The sequence below is a fragment of the Microtus ochrogaster genome, chromosome 26, assembly GCF_000317375.1.
Source record: "Microtus ochrogaster isolate Prairie Vole_2 chromosome 26, MicOch1.0, whole genome shotgun sequence".
NCBI classification, from domain to species: domain Eukaryota; kingdom Metazoa; phylum Chordata; class Mammalia; order Rodentia; family Cricetidae; genus Microtus; species Microtus ochrogaster.
The window spans coordinates 9550273-9572656 of record NC_022025.1 but is presented as its reverse complement, the minus strand read 5'-3'; the positions used below and the strand labels follow the sequence as shown (position 1 = coordinate 9572656).

At 40.8% G+C, this 22384-nt stretch overlaps 1 protein-coding gene across 2 annotated transcripts in view; it reads right to left on the bottom strand.

Moving 5' to 3' along the window:
• Hgf (hepatocyte growth factor) overlaps positions 1-16508 on the bottom strand; it is a 61636-nt gene extending 45128 nt beyond the window's left edge. The window contains exons 1-4 of one of the 2 annotated variants that reach the window (XM_005358339.3): positions 16300-16508; positions 9342-9507; positions 4864-4976; positions 3114-3228 (exon numbers count right to left, since the gene is read on the bottom strand). In XM_005358339.3, the coding sequence (XP_005358396.1) occupies positions 3114-3228; positions 4864-4976; positions 9342-9507; positions 16300-16387 (482 nt within the window). In that variant the 5' untranslated portion in view covers positions 16388-16508. The remainder of the gene's footprint in view (positions 1-3113; positions 3229-4863; positions 4977-9341; positions 9508-16299) is intronic. The other variant, XM_026784671.1, reaches the window with a different exon arrangement.
• Between the last annotated feature and the right edge of the window lie 5876 nt (positions 16509-22384).

Genomic DNA, 22384 nt, shown 5'->3' with positions numbered 1-22384 from the left:
TAGCTGGCTTTCTTCTGTGTCACAAGGTGTTCAGGCTGATCATCCTCAACATCCCACACTTGGCCAGGGTATGAAGCCTCACCCGCTCTTTCACTTATAGGTGTTCATTAGACGAATGTTTATGAGAATTCGTCACACTAAAGGCCTGTGCCAGCCTGTGGGGTCTGTACCGATCTGTTACTCACGCAGATACTATTTTTATCTCTGTCCTTGCTGTTAGCAAAGTTTAAGAGAGATAAGTGAAGAAATATTTAAAACTGGGTTATGTCCAAATATACTCTAAACCATAAACTAGGTCTTCTGGGTGCTAGCCTCCCTCTTTTTTTTTTTTTTTTTGCTTTTTAATATAAACTGTGTTCATCGAAAACTTGATCTATTCTATCATCTGCTTCATTAATGAATGCTAGGAAGCCAGTGATGGATATAGATGTAGATATCAGGTCACCTGACTCTCTGTGAAGCTTTTGTACTAATTTCAACATCTATCATCATCTTTCCATTAAGCCATTTGTAAAATATTTCAGTTTAGAAAGTCAACAATAAATCACTCTGCTAGACAAAAACATATTTCTTTTTTAAATTAAACTTTAGTTACCACCTCATTTTACAGAGCTAAGCTATCATGAAGCTAGCCCCCCAAAACTGCTAATTGATGAAAATTAAGTATTGTTTTCCTTAAACAAAAGGGAAATTGGATAATATATAAGATGCCTATGTTCCTTGGCACAATATCTACTTGGATAGGAAAGCCAGTTCCCAGGGAGATTTATTTCACATTTACTCCCCAAGCAGAGAAGGACAATCATAGAGAATTCGGGTTAAAATAAAACCTCAACTGAGTCTAGAACTCTCCTGGTCTAAGGTTGAATTGATTTTGATCGGATTTCTTTGCTAGTGAAAAGTTAGGTCTAACTATCAACCAATGAGTTTTCTTCAGTATGCACACCTATAATAAGGCAGAACAAAATTCATTGTATTATTTCTGATCTAGAGGCAATGTCATGTTTTAGAGGTATTCTTTTAAAACTGTTGTAAATTACTTTGGAAAATCGTCATTTCCTATTATTGAAATACGACTACCGACTCGATCAACTTGGACAGTCACTAGCTAGGGTTCGTCAGGCAAAGTCCCAAGGTTTCATTACAGCATTGGACAACCTAACTTTTATATTATACTTCAGTTGGTTAACTCATATATGTTTGCTAAAACAAAATCAATCTTGGAAGCATATGCTTTTTAAAAGTAGAAAGGAACTGGAGGGTTGGGGGTAAGAGGGAGGGGAAGGGGAATAAGAACATGGGGGAACCGGATGGGTCAGTTTGGGGGAGGGACGGAGAGGGAGAGCAATGAAAGAGATATCTTGGTAGAGGGAGCCCTTATGGGCTAGGGAAACACCCAGGAATCCAAAAGGATAACTCCTAGCAATAGGGGAGAGGGTGCCTGAACTGGCCTTCCCCTGTAATCAGACTGGTGACTACCCCGTCATCATAGAACCTTCATCTAATATGATGCTCATCAGATGGAAGCAGACCCAGAGATCCACAGCCTAGCACTGGGCCGAGCTCCTGGAGTCCAGGTGAAGACAGGGAAGAATAATTATATGAGCAAGGTGGGGTCAAGATCATGATGGGGACACCCACAGAGACAGCTGACCTGAGTTAGTGGGAGCTCACGGACTCTCGGCTGACAACTGGGGAGTCTGCCTGGGGCCAAACTATGCACTTTGAATGTGGGTGGCAGTTCTGTGGCTTGGTCTTTTTGTGGGGCCTCTGGCAGTGGGACCAGGCTTTATCCCTAGTGCGTGAACTGGCTTTTTGGAGTCCACTCCCTAAGGTGGTATACCACGGTCAGCCTTGATACAGAGGAGAGGGGCTTGGTACTGCCTCTACTTGAAATCCTAGGTTTTGTTGACTCCCCATGGGAGGCCCTACCCTATCTGAGGAGTGGATGGGAGGTGGAGGGAGAGGTAGGGAAGAGCAGAAGAGAGAGAGGGAACTGTGGTTGTTATGTAAAATGCATAAGAAGTTTTGATGTAGAAAGGATTGAAATGTGTATTCATCAAGGGAAAGGAATCATATTTAGCTATTTCAGACAAGTCAGAAAGCACATACTACAGGGAGACTCATGATCTCATGCTGGAGGGTTGCTGCATATTTTGGGTTTCCTGTGAAACTGCCTTGAAAACACTAGACTGCTTGGGATATGTTTGCACTACGTAACTAGGAACATAAAGCCATGTGCTGTGTTATTTGTCTAAGTAATAAACGAAAAAATCAGGTTAACTGTCTACCGAGTTACCTGTCTAACGTGGTAAACTTAAGCCTCGGCTGAAGTTTCTAACCAGATAGAGCTGTTTCAAACTATTTATTATTAAGACTATTTATGAAATAGGTCTGGACATTTGAGTCTCTGGTGCATGTAAAATGTTGATGTTTTTTCTCCATGATGATCAAAATCTCATAAGCCTATGAATATTGATCTTCAAATACTTTTCTTCTGCTACAGTGAATAAAGTTCTCTTCAGTGTAGATATGTAATGTGGAAGAAAAATGTTTCTCATGACTTTAGCAACAGGTGACATAAGGACCAGCAAGCCAGTTAATCTGTGGCAAGAGAGCTTTGACTAATGGGCTCCGGTGTCGTGTACCCTTCAGAACCAACCAAGGACCACTATCGCCACCCCTACTCTGAAGGATCTAGTTCAGTCGATCTGTTTGTAACTTTGGTAGTGGGACATTCCAAGGTTTGCAGTGAGTCATTTTAACATGCAGCCAAAGCCTAGATCTACCAAGGTTTAAATACACCTATTGTGAGGTCTAAATCATGGATTTCCATAAATTCAAAGTACCCTCTCAAAGGCATAAAGCAAAGAGAATCATTTTCAATAACAAATTGAGACACTGCGTTTAAAAAAAAATGCTAGGCCATATTTAAATGATAAATTTGTGAATCTTTCGATGGCTCAATAATAATCTGTGTAAGTTTTGGCCTTGTGCAGGTCAGTAAACTGAGCGATGGTGGCAGGCTGTGCTATCCTGAGGACTAACAAGTAACTAACTGTTCACATGCAAACAGGCAAGCTTGCTTCCTCTTTTCCCCATGCTGTTCTTACCTGTGCTCATGGGGGATCATGGAACTCCAAGGCTGACACTTGATGCCACTCTTGGTGATGGATACTGTCCCCTTGTAGCTGCTTCCTTTGCCAATGATGCAGTTTCTAATATAGTCTATTGATTAACAGAGAGGGGGAAAAGGTTAGAACTCTGTGAAGCACGTGCTGTGCTTGCTGGAGAGGAAAAATAAGAATCCACTTATGCATGTGAGTCATTGACTGATGCAAACCGTTTCCAGCGATACTGAAAAGTCTTGCGTAAAGCTGGTACTAGTGTTTTAAAAGTAGAACATTTCAGAGGAAAGCAAGTCAAGCAGTCATGTTTTAATTTTGAGTGTATAATAGAAGCTAACCACAGAAATTATTCTTCATCCTTTAATTGAATGAGTTTACAAACTCCGCTGGGTAGTCTACTGTGATTTGATGAATAAATACACCTCAGAAAATATTAAAAACAAAACTTAGGTGACTTCCAGAATCTAGTTTAAAGTCTGAAATAAAATATAAGAAAGTGAAACGGGCCGGGCGATGGTGGCGCACGCCTTTAATCCCAGCACTCGGGAGGCAGAGGCAGGCGGATCTCTGTGAGTTCGAGACCAGCCTGGTCTTACAGAGCTAGTGCCAGGACAGGCTCCAAAGCCACAGAGAAACCCTATCTCAAAAAAACCAAAAAAAAAAAAAAAAAAAAAAAAAAGTGAAACGGATTTGTCTTTCCTAGCTCAGCAAAGTCGTGTGGGTTTGTTTGGTTTCGCGGTTGTTATTACCTCTCTGTGTGTGTATTTGTGTGGTGGCGTGAAATAACTACGCTGGTCAATTATCATTCTGCATTTTTAAATAACATCAGCTTCTAGCACAGGGAACTGAATTCTAAACAGGAGCACGTGAGTTTTAGACAAGAAGATTTGCAGCTAGTCAACTGGAGGAAGACTGAGTAGAGGGACTTCCTGTTTGGTCACAAATTAGACTTCAGATATGTAAAATTATTGGGATATATAAAAATTGTTCTGTTTCTTACTATTGGCTTTTGCTTAAAAATCCAGTAAATTGACATAGAGGTGTCTATATTTGGCATCAATATTCTAATTCAAGGATATAATAGGTTCTTACAAAAAATTAATAAAATAAGGATCATTTCATAAGTTCAACTAATAATTTTTATGTCACATAATGAAATATTTAACCTGTTAAAAACATATCTAATATTCTATAGTTATCTCATTGGTATATTTTTTGCTTTTAAACAGTGTAAATATTTACATATTATATCATATATAATATAATTTCACATAATAGACAAATTAACAATTTCAATTGTTCAATTAAATCATTTTAAAGCATGCATACATGAACTCAACCTATTTGCCCCAAATCTTTGTGCCAACCGCCATTATGATGAGCCACACAAAGTTGTTATAATTGAAAATACTACCTTAATCTTAAAATTTGCCACAATATAGGGTATGCTGATCTCATAACCTAAATCACACATCAGAAAGTGAATGTAGAAAAAACAAGCTAAGGAGGAAGAGAGATAATTAAGGGAAATCTGGGAAGCACAGCCTTCCGTCTAACGCGGTGTCCCAACAATCATAGTCAAGGCACCAGGTTCTTCTGCCTTAATCAGCAACTGACTGGGTCACAGATCAGAACCTGACCAGGACACCAGCAGGGAAGTCCTAGCGGCGAGAAAATGCAAGTGTAGAGATTACCCTTCATTTTGTCATGTAGTGCTTAGAAAGAAGGCCATTACCTTTGTTTTCATAGAGGTCAAACTCATGGCCAAATCCCTTCTTCACTCCACTTGACATACTATTGAAAGGGAACCAGTGGCATCGTTTTTTTGTCTTATCAAAAACAAAGGCCCTGAAAAAGACAGCTGAGTGAAAAGAAAGAATAGCACAATTCAACAGTTTTGGTTTTCGTTCTTAATGGGCACATGGTTTACCAAGGAGGACATACAGAATGGGGCATTATTGCGTATTAAAATACAGTGGTGTGTGCATGTGTGTGTGTGTGTTTGTGTGTGTGTGTGTTTCTAATTTTGATGGAACAAACAGGAGAGACAAAACAACGATTTTTTAGGTATCAATTAGAAAACCAGATCAACACTCTGTGGAAAGTTTTTAATTTAATCACAATGACTTGTAGAAAAACTGAAGGTCCCAAAATTGCATACAACAACTACCTAGATGATTTCTGAAGACTTTTAATAGTTTTGTAAGTGTCCAGTTAGTTAGAAGGTTTTAGTTATATGCAAGTGATTGCATTTGCATATCATCATTAGCATGCAAAGCTTATAATATACAAATATTTTCTTAAAATAACACATTCCCTGGGCCTGATGATGTAGCCCTTGTCTAGCTACAGGGATGCTGAGATTGGAGAAATATATTGAAAGCCTATATAGACTACAGAGTTAAGTTCAAGGCAGACATGAACAGTTTTGCAAGACCCTGGCTCAAAACAAAACAAAATATATAAAATAGCTAGGAATATAGGTCAGTAGAATTCATGTCCTAGCATGGAGAGAGATTTAGATTTCCCCCTCAGTCTTGCAATAAAAAAGCTAGAATGATTAGCTGCATTAGGCTGAGTCCCCAGGCTCCTGGAACAGATAGCTTTGTGCTGCTCTTACACTCGGTCAAGGAAGATTCTTATCAAAGTAGACAGTGCTTAATGCACAGACTTGTGACTGCCGAAGTACTGAGAACAGTAACCGTAGGAACCTGGCCCCCTCACAGCTCAAAGAACATTCTAGAGAAGGGGGAAGAGAGAATGTAAGAGCTGAGAGATGGGGAGGTGTACTGTGAAATAATGCCACCCCTGGACATAACCTGGCCGTTCCACATAGCAATTCACAGCAGCTCTTGCTGCCCACACAAGACCAAGCCAGTTGAAAATTCCAGCATGGAGTGATGACTGGCTCCTGAGGAGCTATGGCCAGCTGATGGCTGCTAAGGGAGAAAGGGTCACTTTTCTTTCAGGGGTATGGCCACTAGCAGATTGCCTATGCTTCACTGGACGATGCAAAGTCATGCACAGATATGTTCCACGAATTGAACTCAGTGGGCACTTTTTAAAATTGATTTTTATGGGGCTCTACATTTTTCTCTGCTCCCCTCCCCTACAACCCTCTCCCAAGGTCCCCATGTTCCCAATTTACTTAGAAGATCTTGTCTTTTTCTACTTCCCATGTAGATTAGATCCATGTGTGTCTCTCTTAGAGTCCTTATTCTAGTCTAGGTTCTCTGGGATTGTGATTTATAGGCTGGTTTTCTTTGCTTTATATTTAAAAGCCACTTATAAGTGAGTACATATGATAATTGTCTTTTGAGTCAGGGTGACCTCACTCAGAATGATGTTTTCTAGCTCCATCCATTTGCCTGCAAATTTTAAGATGTCATTATTTTTTTTCCACTGTGTAGTACTCCATTGTGTAAATGCATCACATTTTACTTATCCATTCTTTGGTCAAGGTTGTTTCCAAATTTTGGCTATGACAAGCAGTGCTGCCATGAACATTGTTGAGCACATGTTTTTATGGAACGATTGAGCATCCTTTGGATATATACCCAAAAGTGGTATTGCTGGGTCTTGAGGAAGGTTGTTTCCTAACTTTCTGAGAAATTGCCATACTGATATCTAAAGGGGCTACACCAGTTTGCACTCCCACTAGCAATGCAGGAGTGTACCCTTTACCCCACATCCTCTCCAGCACAAGTTGTCGTCAGTGTTTTTGATCATGGACACTCTTACAGGTGTAAGATGGAACCTCAGAGTTGTTTTGATTTGCATTTCTCTGATGACTAAAGATGTTTACAATTTCCTTAAGTGTCTTTCAGTGGGCACTTTTTTTTTTAAAAAAAAAAAAGGACATGAATTTTAGAGCAAGATGTATTGGGGGGCCTGAGAAGAGTTGGAAGCACTGGGGACTGGACGTGACTGAAATATATTCTAACCATATAAGAAATTCTTGAGGAAAAAACTGTATTAGGCAAGTCACCAAGCCCAAATAGTGTCTTAAAAAATAAGAATCTGAGTGAAAAGTTTGGAAACTGTCATATAATATCCTTGTTTGGGGAGCCATAAAATGTGAAATTTACTAAATAGAATGGACATCTAACTATAAGGTGCTATGTTTCTAAGTCAATACTCCCAAAATAGGTTTATCATATACATTTTATTTCAAAACTGTTAACATTAGACAATACAATTTAATTCATACTCTTATGGAAGATGTGTGTCCCATTATTCCTGCAGCTAATATGCTGCTTTTCACATTGCTTACTAAAAGTATTAACTAAAACAAATTGATAAATACCACAAAATACTTTAGATTTTTTTTAAAGGTAATTTCAGTCAGAAAAGTAGTTTTGATTTCCAATGTATAGACCCTTTCCTTCCTCCGATTATAACAGCATAGGCTCTTTATGGTATTCCTTTATGTGAAGTGTGTGGGACCATGGCATTCCCGGCGATGAATTTTTCTCTAAATTTACCTCATCCTTATCTTCAAGCTCTCCATTAAATATTCACAATGAAATGTGCTTCTTCTATTGCTTTTCCCCTACATTGCAACTCTGAGGAGAGAAGACCCAATGCCAGCTCAGTTGCCAATAAAACATCTCCATCCATTCATGCAGCTTGAACACTGACTGAGAGTAATCTTTCCTGCTTCATTTTCCCCAATCTCAAGGCTTATACACAAAAGTCAGCCTGAAACCCAGTTATCCTAGGGACAAGTTTACAAATCCAGTTCCCACTGTGGTTGCCAGGAAATGTCTTCCTGGGAGTGGCAGCTGGCTTTGAAAGCACAGAAGAGATAGTCTTTCCTCTGCCCAAGTCTGCTGAAGACCTTCTGTGACCATGTCCCGCCCTACGGGCCCATAACCCTCATTTCTCTGAGACAGCAAACACTAAATGGAAACCGCTCACATGAAACCACTGAATTCTGCATTCTCATAAAATGCCACTGTCAAAATGCAGAATATGCAGGAATTGAACATTCATAGAATGTCTTCAAAAATATCATATTTAATACCATCTATAAAATGCATTCCAAGCAGGCTCACCAACACTGAGCTACATCCCAGCCACATCATCTCTTGTTAATGATTTATTTATTATCAGATTATATGAATGTGCTCAAGGGAATTAATGTGTACCACATGTGTGCAGATGTCTCTGGAGGCCAGTACAGGACATCAGATACCCTGGAACTGGTACAGGTGTCGGGTAGAGGGGGGGTCAGGGAAGTCCCTTATATGGGTTCTAGGAACCAACCAGGTCCTCTGCAAAAGTAGCAAGTATCCTTAACCACCAAACCATTTCTTCAGCACCCAGTGTTTTTTTAAGGGACACTAGAAAATAAACCAACAAAACAGATTTTTAAGTATGGTGTCGCGTGTGTGTGTGTGTGTGTGTGTGTGTGTGTGTGTGTGTGTGTGTGTGTGTGCCTTTGTAACCCAGGCTAGTCTTGAACTTGAAATGACCAACTTCCTCATTTGGGGATTCTAAGAGTGCACCACTACACCTCGCTTAGGAAATCAATGTTCTTACTGCCATTTCGGATGAAATTTTCACCGTGTTATTTCAAGGTTGTAAGCTTTCGCCTTGGCGATCACTGGCAAGGCAATGGGAATTCTTAGTGAGCAGGGAGCTGTCAAAAGATAAGACCCTCTTTACTTGAAGCCACTCGGGCCTCGGAATGGCTCCACCCCTCTCTGCCACAGCTTTCTCATCACCTCCCCAACTTCTTTGAAGCAGTCTGTGCTGCTGACACCAGTCGCTCTAGGTTTATATGAGTCTATCAACACTTCTTATTGAAATCCCTACAGAGAGGATAGAAGTGGCAGGAAATTTTGGCTGTTGCCCAGTTCCTACCCAGAAAATCCTTGTAGTGTTCTGCTACGGAAGAAAACAAGACACACAATAAAATAAAACAAAAAGAGATAAAATTCAGTCCAGTTGAATTTTAGCTCCATGTTAATTGTTCAAAATCCATAGCCAATGCAACCGTTTACTTTGAAAGGCAGTTTTCAGAGCCGCGCATGCTCATTCGGTTTCCATCGGCTGAGAGCTCGGTCTGCTATTGTAATGAGTTAAAGCTAGGCTCAAACTTACTCTAAAGGACCCATTGCGTTGACTAGCAAAAAGGAAGAGAAAATATGATCATTACATACTTGCTTTATTTGAAAATTACTCAATAAAGAAAATGAAGAGGCTTACTTGCAAGTGAATGGAAGTCCCTTATTCCTGATACATCTGTTGGCACACTCATCCGCTGAGTTCATTTTCTTGGTTTTAATCTTCAATAATGGATCTTCCTTGGTGAGAGTAGTCTTTGCTGACTTTTTGAATTCATGAAGTGTATTTCTTCTTTTTTTCTGTCCTTCTATTAATGCAAAAAATTAAATAGTTCAACATGAAAGAAAGGTTTTTAATATTTATAGAGGGGGAAATGTCTTAAGGAACGTCTTCAAAATAATGATTTTTGTAGAACGACATAGCATACCTCTAGGGGTCGGACAGAGTTGGATGAGGATGTGTAGGAGAAAGAGAGAACATCATAATTATGTAAAAACAGATAGTTGCTATGTAAATCCACTAATCTACATCCTTTCAAATGAAGGTTGCATTGAAAAATTAGGACAAAGTTCACCCCAAAGAATAAACAACTTTAAAGAATAATTATTTCAAAATTAGGACAAAGCTCACCCTAAAGAGATGATGTTCTCCAGACAACACAGAATGAAACATAGTTGCCAGAGGCACATGGATGCTTTGTAATTAAACTGTTCATTCTCCTCTCACTGGTTCCTTATAGAAGCCACACTGCTAACTAGGTAAATCTCTCCAAAGGCACGTGAGAAACTTCCCACTAAAAACTTCGCACTGGACAAATTCTTCTGACTTGTTCTTTAAGTGCTTCATACTATACTATATGTATTTTAGGCCCTCTCTTCTTAGTTTTGTGCAAAACGAATATATTCCATGTTTGGGACACTATTTCTCAATTTCATGAAACAATTTGTATTGAGAGCAATCCAAACACTGTAAATCAAATGTCTGTCAAGTTTTATCCTTTAATGTAGCGATACCAATTTTCTTCATGAAGGGGCAAGACCTCTAGAAAGCATGAAACTTACTATAACCCTGAAAAAAAAGAACCAACAATTCATAAAGATCTTAAATTTATGTATAATTTGAAAGTAATAAGAACTTATTCCTTCATTCTTTTTTGTTTGTTTGCTTTTCAAGACAGGGTTTCTCTGTGTAGCGTTGGTTCCTGTCCTGGAGCTCCCTCTGTAGACCAGGCTGGCCTTGAACTCACAGAAATCCACCTGCCTCTGCCTCCACAGTTCTGGGATTAAAGGCATGTACCACTACCATCAGGCTTATTGCTTCATTCTTAATTTCCCAAAAGTACCCCCATTATAATACTGTTCAAACTAATTTGCACCAATCATCTATTAGACCACAGCAATTGCAAAACAAGTGTGGGACCATGCACATGTGCACATCCACTTATTTAATAGCCCTTAAGACAATGGCAGTTTAATACATTCATTTTTAGCTGGAGGTAAGTAAAGACATAGGGAGAAATGAACTGAGCACTTCAAAGACCTCAGACTGGAAAAACAGAGGCCCAGCTTCAAAGCTAGCACCCGGAACCATTCACACGGCCATCTTTTATCTAAGAATTGCTAAGAATGTATGGGGACATGGGATTTGTAAACATTTCCTGGAGATTTGGTTCAGAGCTATCAGTTGAAGAGAAGCTTGGATGCTGCCACAGGAAATGAATTCCTTCTCCTTAAATGTTGGGAAGTATGTCAGGAAAGGAGGGTGCAGCTTTCTGTTCAGGAAAGTTGGAGAGATGGCTCCCGGAGTACAGTGCCAAGCATGGCATCATCCCGTTTGCCAGCAGCAACTGGCACCTGTCGGTTGGCTAAGGATGCAGATGCTGCTCCTTCATGTCTATCCTAACCTGAAGTCAACATGCACTTCTCCAAGGTCTGAGTTCTTTGCAAAACTCCAGAACACAGACTCCAACAGATTGGTACTCACCCCTGCAGTGATGTTGTCCCTTGGGCTATAAGATATAACGACTATGATGTCAGAGATTTCGTTTAAACAAAACCTTGATACATAAAGTCAATCAAATAATCTATCAGTATGTTATTTCATGAAATTGGGGTCAAAATTCCTTGCATAACATTGACAGGCAGCTGAAGCTGGAATTTTTACTGACTTGCCAATTGACTTTGTGTAATTACATGAAATCTTAAGATACTGATTGTTCAGTCTATAAATAAAAAGGCTAAATGAATCAATAGAGCTGTTTGAGTTATATTCATTAAGTAAATATTATGAATACAATTAGAAATTGCAATGAAATGGGTTTTTTTGGAGTTCTGGTATTATTTTTGAAATTTTATCATTTAATTTCTGACACAACTGTTATTCTTACAAGAAAGAAAGTCATGATACTGGCAGATTGACATTCCTATCATTGACTCTTGTTAATGAGAGATAATTTTTCCATCATGAGTTTCTCTTTCTGTGGCCTTATTTCACTACTTCTTTGGTGCTCCTAAATGTTTCATACCATAAAGATAATTTAAGTTTCCTTATAAGTTTAAGCATTTTCTGTAAGTGGTAGGAGCTTACATTGAGCAATGTTTGTTTTCAAAATAGCTTTTGTCAAAATTAACCATATATATATACATATATATATACTATACCTATATATAACACACATATATAGGTATAATATATATGTATATATGTGAATTTTGCCAACTAAGAATATAGCATCGGTCTTATGTACAATGTGCTTTTGTATGTGTCTAAGCGTATTAAAAACACAAAAGTAATTTCAAAATAGCTTTGATAAGCATTAAGTTCCTAAGGCATTTATTTTAGTAATTATCAATCCGAACAGAGCCGCTGGCCAACGCTATAAAAGAGTGAAGATTGATCTGTGGAAAGGAGGCGCTGATTAATTTTACAGACCTCAGTTGTCCTACTGAACTGTGTCAGTGCATGAATTCGCCTCATAAAACCAGCTCCTCTCGCTTGCTAGGAGAGGCTGCCTGACTACAGATCAAAAACCGTCCTGAAAAATAAGTGAATCCATAATCTCGCTTTACTGTGTAGTATAGCAGCCCCAGAGCTTCAGTGCTAATAAGAACCAATCAGAACCAGATACCAGGAGTCCCCTGAAACTGGAATACCCGAACTTCCTTTCAGAACTCAGTCTCTAGACTAGATCACTCACCAATTATTCCAGAATATGAAGTTCAAAGTGCATATACATCATTAACTTCTTGCGTCTATAAAATTAATTACTTCTTCAATAAGAGAAAAAAGGCAAAACAGAAGTCACTCAAAATCAGCATTTGAAAATGGAATTCCTTTGCTGAAAATAGATTTCACTGCCTCTTCCACGTGCAGCAACTGATGCTTGTTTTACTGAAAACAATTAAAAAGCCAAGCTTAACCTGGGGAGGATGGGGACTCAAAATACGTTTGGAACAGGTTTTTTTGCCTACTATTTTTGATCGTGTCTGTTAAAGTTCATAAAGAAAATACTAAAGTGAAATCAAAGGGTAAGAGAGCCCTACAAATAGGTCTGCTTTCCTGTATTTTCAATTCTGCTCCTTTCTCTTTTCCCAGCTTAGGGAAATATTCTGGAAGGTACATTTCCTGGCCAACCTGAAGTCCTTGTTTTAGAACCGAGATCACCAGGATCCTGGTGGAAACCTGCACACAGAAAGCAGCGTCAAGCGTATGAAGGTAGACACAGAAAGATGCATTTCTCTCACGGCCCCTGGGCCCAAAGCTCATTTCTCTCAGTAACTCATATATTTCCTTCTGTGTGGAAGAACAGTGGACTTCAAAGGCAAGCCAGGCCAAGGAAGGATTTGCAGGGTGTGGAAAGAGCAGGAGCCTGGCTCCCCGTAACTGAAGAAAACTACCCACATGATTAGTGATTAACAGTTTGAACTGGCAAGACGTTAAGATGAAAGTGTACAAAGAATTGATGGGGGCAATGGCTGCGCTTGGAGAATTTTAACTCCTAAAGACAGGGATCACAAAAAGAAGTCACACTTTCCACTGTTACTGTCTAGGACTCAGATTTCACTCTTTGGCAACAATGTGCTCCCCCTTTTTGGAGGAGCTAATCTCGTGGTAAATAAAGACAGTAAGAATCAAGAGCTTAGACTGAGTACCGGTGGTGGAGAAGCAACGTGATAACCTCTCTCCTGAAGACTTGCTGGATAGAGTGCTCAAGGTAAGCATGGGTGTCTCCCCTTCTTTCTACTTCCTTTCTGGGACTCCTCATTATGGATGTCCTGCCCTGATCTCCTTTGCCTCTGCCCCCCTCTGGCTGCAACTCCCTTCTACAGAGCAAGTAAATAACCACATTGAAGTGCAGCTATTTGTGTCCTGTGCGTGCAAAATTTTCACTTGCTCCCTCCGATGTTCACTACTGAGACCCCTTGGTTTCGCATGACATACAAGGCTGTCATACTGTCCCATCTTCCCTTTCCAACCACAGGCTATACTCCGACTAGGAACACAGTATAGCAGCCCTTAGAACTGATCTTCCCTTGCTGTCTATAAGTCTTTCTGAAGCATCTCTTACACTTTCTTACCTCTGGGATTCAGGCAACTCCTGAAACAATACTACCACGGTACCCATCATGCTATAGCTCATCTTCTCATATTTGACTTAGGTACAACAAGCATCTTTAACCAAGCTTGAAGACTAAAGTAAAAAACTCTCCATTATACTGTATCAACATTTTCTAATACAAAAAATAAAATATTTTGTTTTCCTTTTTTGCTAATGTTGGTTCCTTTTTTCTCACTTAGCCAAACGATTTTTCATAAGTATGCTTGAACTGATTGCAGTGTTGAGCTTTAGTGTAAGAGAAAAATTACATTTTTCCATTCACTTAGAATTCAGAAATTTTAGGTCAGTCCGTAGTTAACAAAGATAACTTTTAAGATGTTCAAACCCTGCTTTTTACATGTCAAATAGATTGAAGAATGCAGGTGTTTGGCCTAAGTGAGTTTTAGCTTCATTTCTTTGCACTATAGCTCAACAAACACAATTCCTCTCCCATCTGATCACATTTGCCTTCCCTAAGATGCTTGAACAACAGGTGCTCATTTAATGTTTAATTTCTTAAATGGAGCATTCCACATATGCTTACAGTATGCAGTGTGAGGGACTAGTTGGGAATGCTGTGTAGTAGATAAGCTCCTATCAAAACCGCTTGCATCATCCACACCAAATATTTCTCAAGAAACCTCTTTACAAAGCATCCCCATGACATCTTCTGTTCACAACTGCCTCTCAGCATGTTAGAGGGCCCGGTTGCTGTCGGAGGAATAGCCACTCAAGTAGCAACGACACAGTAAATATTCAACATCACACGGAAAGTCATAGAGCAAAACTCTCATCACAGGTTCGAAAAAAAAAAAAAAGCTACCTGTTTCCATTTTGGAAGTCACTCCAAACAAGGAGACTGGGGAAACCATTTTGGAAGTCACTCCAAACAAGGAGACTGGGGAAACAAAGCTGAAAGCACAACAAAGATGGGCCCTCTTTTGATGACAATTTCAGTATCGCCCACTTTCGGAATTATTCATAGCATATATCTGGAATTGCCAGCAGCCCCCTCCTGGCCTGCCGGCACTCTCTCAGACTGCTCTCTGTATACTCAGGAAAAAAAAGTCATCTCAGCATTAGCCAAAGTGAAATATAATTACAAATGTCTACCTCCTGCCAAAAGCATGTAATGCTCGCCAAAAAAATAGACATGGTCTTTGGTCGATCTACTGTTTGAGTTTTCCAGACTGAGGTCTTGCATGAGCTGAGCTGAGTTCAGGGAACCACACGTCGGGGCAACAACATTTCAGCCTTTGAAAAGTGAAACCAACAGACTGGACCAAGATCAAAATTAATTCTAACACCCCTCCCCAACCTAGCAATGTCTTAAAGGTCTACCTTAGTATGACACATCTCTAAGTTCTCCACCACCTCTTCAGGAATATTTGCCTACACCCTTTCAAAGGACACTTTCCAAGGTGTCTTCTTTGAAAAGGAGTCCCTTCCCAAGGCAGAAAAACACAGGTGGGTTCAATATTTTTATTAGCACTAGCTACTTCTTGTATTACTTGAGATACTAGATCAGAGGTGCGATAAATGTCATAGTTAACTTATCTTAAATTATGAGGCCATTTCCTTGTTCTCTTGTTTTTAAAAGGTCACCTAGCTGCTGCCTAGGCCCTCACTACAGTCTTTATTTTCCTGCGCCTACCCTAAAGTTCCCCAGCTTCTTCTGCTGGCACCCCAGTCCAGCCACTGCAGCAATGGCACAATAGATACAGATGTGTCCTCCACTCTAGCTACTAAGAGAAAACCTCCTTTACCAGCATTTGAGACCCCCCCAGATACTCAGGCAATCTGAAGGAGACCAAGGGTCTCCTCCCCATCCTACACACCAAGCGAAGACAGAGGGACAATTCTGCTGCAATCCGTATGAGCCACAGATGTGGTTCCTCCCTGCGCTGCAGCATCCAGGGCAATCATCCATACCCGAGAGAAGAGGAGCTTGGAAGGAAAAGCTTTCTGTTTCATTTTTATAACATGCATGTACTCAGAGCTTAATCTACCTCCTCCAAGTGGAGACCTGCGCAATGTCATAATTTGGAGCTGGAGGTTGACTGGATGGACGCTTATAGGGAATTTTCCTTTTGGGAAATCGTGGGTCCCTGGTTAGATAGACTATCACTCTCCCCTCTTCAAGCCAAAGTCTGTCTTCGTTTTTATTTTATTTAAAAAAAAAAAAAAAAAAAACTTGGCCAAACCAGCAAAGTTCCAGCCAGGGTTAGCACTTCATTCCTATCCCATAATTCCGGACAGCTTGGCTAAATGAGTTGGAGCTCCATGGGGGTGGGGGTATCGCTGAGGGATGCTAATTATCATTTTACATGTTTTTCAAACAGAAAGGAATGTCAAAAGAAAGCATAATGAGAGGTTAGGAAGCCCCGCACCACACATGGAGTTCAGAAAGGATGCTGGACGCAGCGTAGAGAGCTTCTTGGAAGGAAAGAGCCGGATCCGCGGGAGAGTTCAAGCACCTCCGTGAGGCAGAAGTAAACTTACCTGCGTAGGGGATGGTGACAGGAAGCAGGAGGAGGTGCAGGAGGACATGCTGCAGCAACAAGACCGGCAGAAGTTTGGTCCCCCACATCACGCTTGCAGTTCGAGCAGGCTGATCCCTCTGCAGGAGATGCCGGGCTGAGAGAATCCTGTTGTGAGCCGGTCGGTTCTGGGCTGCTTTTATTGCGATGAGCTAAGTTTGTTGTGTGATTAACTGGAAAGATCCAGGTCTGAACTCCCTCTTACGGTAAGAAACTGTTTAACAACAGCCCTTTACTCTCTTCCAGCCCCTTCCTTTCCTCAACTCCCCCCCTCCAACACCCAACAGAACCCAGCTCCCCCTTCCACGCACTCCATCCGCCCCCCCACCAAAGAAACTTACAAAGCAAAGGTCACCTGGCCCGAGGCCAGCTGCAATTTGGAAGCCCAAGCTCCAGATCCTTGTGGCTCCTATCCGAGCAGAGAAGGGAGGAGCAAGGCTCAGCCCAATAGCTAAGTCAAGGAACAGGCACAACAGCAATTCGCCCCGTTTGAACAGGAAAATGCGTGTGTTTACATATCTATCTGGGAAAAGAGGAAGGGGAAGCTGCATGAGAAGAAAGCGGAGCAGCCCTTCTGCCAAATGAGCCCGAGCGCCCAAGTCTGCGAACTTGCAGTGTTGGAGCGACCCATGGATGGAACACTGACCCCAGTTCCCTGGGTTTTAAAGGCAGTGGCAGCAGAGGGAGGGAGCCAGGGGGTTGAGCTTAGGACAGCCCAGGTAGAAAGTGGGCAGGAAAAAAAGGGTGTGGCCTTGAGGGATGAGACTAAATAACAGCAGAAGCAAAGCGTCCAGGGTTTCAGGCCAGAAAACTGCCCCGTCCAATGGGCTCAGGACAGACAGCTCTCCTCAGGAGATGTGCTACACCAAACCACCACAGACGGATGCCAAATACATTTTTCAAAGGTCTCCTTTCTGATGTATCTGGTGATGCTTTCTCTTAAGGCGTCTAAGGGGTAGACATGCCCATTGCTTGTCCCTGACAAGCAAACAGATGCTCGTCCTTCTGAGCTTGTACCCAGTCACATATGAATGCCTGCCACTCTGTGTGCCCTCAGTCTGTCACGTGTGATCCCTTGAGCTATTTTAATTCATAAATACTGTCTGCGCCTCCTTTCTCCTGCACACCCCCACAACATCACACAGTCTGAGGGGGAGGGAGGACGCACTTGAGGGTGGTGGAGGGGCCCTGATCCCCGAGTATCACGTTTTGGTGAGATCATTGTGCAGACTTCTCCTTTTATTACCAACACGGGGCGCGCGGGGGGGGGGGGTGCTCTGACATTTCAGAAGACAGAGCACTTTCTTTCTCGTGGGTTTTGAGGAATAGCTGCCTCTGTGTATTTCTGAGGTGGATACCTATAGGAAGTAGTACCTCTTCGGGGAATGGGAACACCAACAGAATGTGAGACTTTGAGACTCTCTCTCTAAAGTAGCCTGCTGACCTACAGAGGTAACCAAGGGCAAAATGAGAGTCAGTAACAGGATGGCCTTCCTCTACCTCCATCAGCAAAGGCAGTTAGTTCTTTTCACCCTCCTCCAGAACAGCTACAACTACCTGCAGAGACAAGAGAGAGGGAAAGACTGGAGAAAGGGAGACAGGAAAGAGCAAGGAAAGGAAGAATGAGGTAGATAGGAAGAGGGAGGAGGAGGGAGGATGAGAGGAAGGGAAAGGAAGGAGGAAAGAAACTAGGCTGTGCGGTATTTAGCCATGAAGGAGAACTCCTTTGAGGGATTTTGGTGTTTTTTTTTCATTTAAATACTGATTTTTTAATTAGGAATAACTGTCATGATGAAATAAATAACATTATACATTACTTCTTTCTATTTTTAAACATTTTTAATCATCTTTTATTTATTTTATATTCCAGCGGCTCTCCTCCCAATCCCTCCCTCCAACTCCCTCCTACCCCTTCCCCATCCACTCCTTCAGTCTCTACTTAGATGGAATCAGACCTCCCATGGGAGTCGACAAAGCATGCCACATCAAGCTGAAGCAGAACCAAGGTCCTCCCCACAACATCAAGGCTCTACAAGGCTTCCCACCATAGGGAATAGGTTCCAAAGAGCCAGTTGATGATGCGTCAGGAATGGGTTCTGGTCGTACCACTAGGGGTCTCACCAAAGACACAATTGTCACCCGGATGCAAAAGGCCTGGGTCGGTGCCATGCGGCTCCCTAGCAGGCAGAAACAGCTGACCTGAGCTTGTGGAAGCTCACTAACTCAGGACTTTGTGAAGCTCACTAACTCAGGACTTTGTTTTTTTAATTTTATGTATATGAATGCTTTACTTTCTATTTACCACTTGCATGCCTGTTTCCTTCAGAAGCCAAAAGAGGGCGTCTGATCCCCTGGAGCTGGAGTTAAACAGTTGTCAGTTGAACCCTGGACAAACAAGCTGGGATCTTAACCTAACTGCTGGGTCCTTTCTCCAGCCCCCTTGAAGGATCTCCTTTATATTACTTGTTTCCTGTTGTTCTTTTCTTTCAACACTTTTCTATGTAAAGACTAATTCAAACACACCTTTTTCTCAGTTCCTGTCCACTGTTCCAATTGTCTATTTTATTTTTTTTAAGAGTTTGCTGAACTTTCTAAAAACATCTAAATTTCAGTATATAACTGACCCTGACTCCGAACTGCCCCCAAGCAACTCTAATGCTGTGTTGGAAAGAAAAGGGATTTTTTTTTTAATTTATTTATTTATTGAGGATTTCCGCCTCCTCCCCGCCTCCGCCCCCCCCCCCCCCCCCCCCCCCGCAAGAAAAGGGATTTTTAGAAAACAATTTTCCCTGTAAATTTTGTAGGTAGAACAAAAGGAGTGAAACAATCAGGACTCCTGTGTGTCTGTGAGTTTCTCCTCTCTCAGAGAGAGTAGAGTCTTCGGGGTTTATAGATCAGGGAAGGCCTCATGAGGACCTTGCCTTTCCTGAGTGTCTTGTCAATCTACAGGCAGTTAATAGTTGCTGCGGGAATAACATTTTCTTCATGGGTTGCCCACATTCTTTTGAAAATTCTAATGAAACTCATTGGATCACACCATCCATCAAAAAAAAAAAAAACAAACACTTGAGAAAAGGACTTGATGCGAAGAGAAAGAGGGGGGGCAGCAGAGCAGGAAAATGACAAGAAAAAGGATAATTTGTGGGTGAATTTTGATGTGGGAGTGATTTTTTATTAATAAAGAAACTGCCTAGGCCCATTTCATAGACCAACCCTTAGGTAGGCGGAGAAAACAGAACAGGATGCTGGGAGAAAGAAGCTGAGTCAGTGAGTCGCCATGATTGTCCCACTCCAGACAGCCGCTGGTTAAGATCTTTTCTGGTAAGCCAGCTCGTGGGCTACAAAGATTAATAGAAATGGGTTAGATTAATATGTAAGAGCTAGCCAATAAGAGGCTGGAACTAATGGGGCCAGGCAGTGTTTAAAAGAATACGCAGCTCCGCCGCTCCTTATTTCAACAGAATTTGATCAAAATATACTCATGTCAAAATGTTACAGTGAAATCCATTGTTGTGTGTAATTAATAATTGTTAATACAAGCATTTAAAAAATTAGGAACAAATAAATCTATGATAAACCAGAGCATCACAGGGATATTTTCATAAATTTTAACTGTCAGAAAATACAGTAAACACCCTACACCTACTTAAATATGCATTGTTTTTAATTTATTCTGACAAGTTATTTGGTTCGTTGAAATTTTAGCTCATATTCACTGGTCTTTTAGTACATGCAAAACATTTTAAGTCTTCATATTGTTTGATTTAAACCTTGGGATAAATATAAGAAAGAATTATTATACTCCCCACATTATAGTCAAAGAAATGTAAATTATGTTTATACTCAAGTGAAATTGCCCAAGATCACAAAATAGTAAATATTCAGGTGTTAGTTTCACTTAGACTGATCATACTCTGTAGTCAGGGATACATTTATTTAAGGCTCATGGGTAGCTGGAATTATGTGTTCAAGATTGTAATGACCAAAGTTAGTCAACAACTGAATTATGAGATACTAAATACTTGCAAAACAAATATTGGTACAGGCTGTCTTAGTTGCCTTCTGCTGCTGTGAAGAGGCCCCGTGAGCAGGATACTCTTATAAAAGAAAGCATTTAACTGAGGACTCGCTAACAGCTTCACAGGGCTCGTCAATTATAAACATTGCAGGAAGGAGACGGGCATGGCGCTAGAGCGGTATCTGAGAGCTTTACATCCTGATTGGCAGACTACAGGCAGAGAGAGTCTCAGCCTAGTGTAGGCTGTTGAAACCTCAGAGCCCACCCGCAGTGACTTACTTCTCCCAACAGAGACATATCTACTCTAACAAAGACACACCTCCTCCTTCTTAGCAAATGGTTCACTAACCAAGGGCTTAGTATGGAAACATGAGCATATATGGGCCATTCTAGGCCATAGTAGGCCACAAAGCCTAATATCCCAGCTACATGGGAAGCAATGACTTTAAGGTAAGCCTATGAACATAGTAAAATCCCATCTCTAAAAACATTTATCTATAATGGAATGCCTAAATTTGATAAATTACTAATACAGCCATTGTTTTACCTGCCCATCTCTCCATTTTCTAAATCATAACAATTTTGCCTTCTGGTTTTGACTGATTTTTTATAAGCCTTTAAAATATGTTTGTAAAAATTTTAATACAATGAAAAGTTTTCTAAGAGAATATTTTACTTGCCATAATTTATGTGATTATGTTAACGACAGATATCCATTGTCATAAAATATCATTTTAACTCTATCCTAAAATCAGGTTGCCCTGCACATCATATAATCTAGATGGATTGAAAGGAAAGGAGTATCTAGTGTACATTTTGCATGCCGTCTTACCTTTAGAACACAAGCCTGAGGTGAGAAGACAGCTCTGTGGTAGAGTTCTTGCCTCGTATGCGTGAGGTCCTAAGATAAATTCTTGGAGCATGAGGAATGACAATAACACACACACACACACACACACACACACACACACACACTCTGATATTTTTTTCAAAGGCCTGTCCTTGTCATCTATAAGTGATATGCATATAAAGATGATCCTCAATAAGTTAAATTTATGATGTGATCATGTGATCTCAGAACACTACTAAGTTCCTGCATAAGGAAAATCATTCCTTTCATTAAGTGCTTGATACACAACATCTGGCATTCTGCCTTCTGATTGGCACTCTTTAGATTCAAGTTATTCAGATGACTGGTTCAAATTCTAGCTGGGCTCCTTGTTAAATTTATTAGTAGATGATTATAATTAGTCTAGTACTTGAGCCTCCCTATCAGGCTCAAGTACCAAAACAGGATGCTACTAAACACTTTTTACTTATTATCCCACCCCCCATTTTTTTTTAAGGGATGTTGTGTATATTTCTTGAAACAGCATTTAGAGAAACTCTATGTTAAGATTCCCAACATCCCTTCCAGGCTCAAACTTTTCTTCTTGCACATATGTAAATTTTTTGATGCTTCCGCACACCTGAGATCACTGATTCTGTTTCCCTTCCTGTGCTTTCTCATTCCTTGTCTTTCCTGTTTCTGTCTTTACTGTTCTTCACTTAGACCTCTCTATTGGATCATTTACGCTGATTGCCCACCCTGTAGGAAATATTACAAAAGTCATTACTACCTGGAATCACGAAATGTTCTCAGACTGAGAGAGAAAACAGTCACATGTGGACACGTGGAACACTGCATCATTTGAATGTACCTTATTGTAGACATGACAGCGCCACTCTCTAGGGAGAGATTGTCCTGCATGGTTTGCACAGGTGAGTTTGAGGATCTAAGTTGAATAGTTGCAGCTGTGCAAAAAGAAGAGGCTTCAGTCATTGTGTTGGGTGGCCACATGTGTGGTTAGCAGTTCCCATGATAGATAATGAAGATACACAATATATTCCTGTCATCAGAGTTAAAGTTCTATTGCTCTGATAAACACAATAACCACACACAACTTGTAGAAGAAGGGGTTTATTTCAGCAAAAAGCAAGCTTATCCTGGGATGACTGTCATTTCTGTCATTCCTGTCATCCCAGAAAG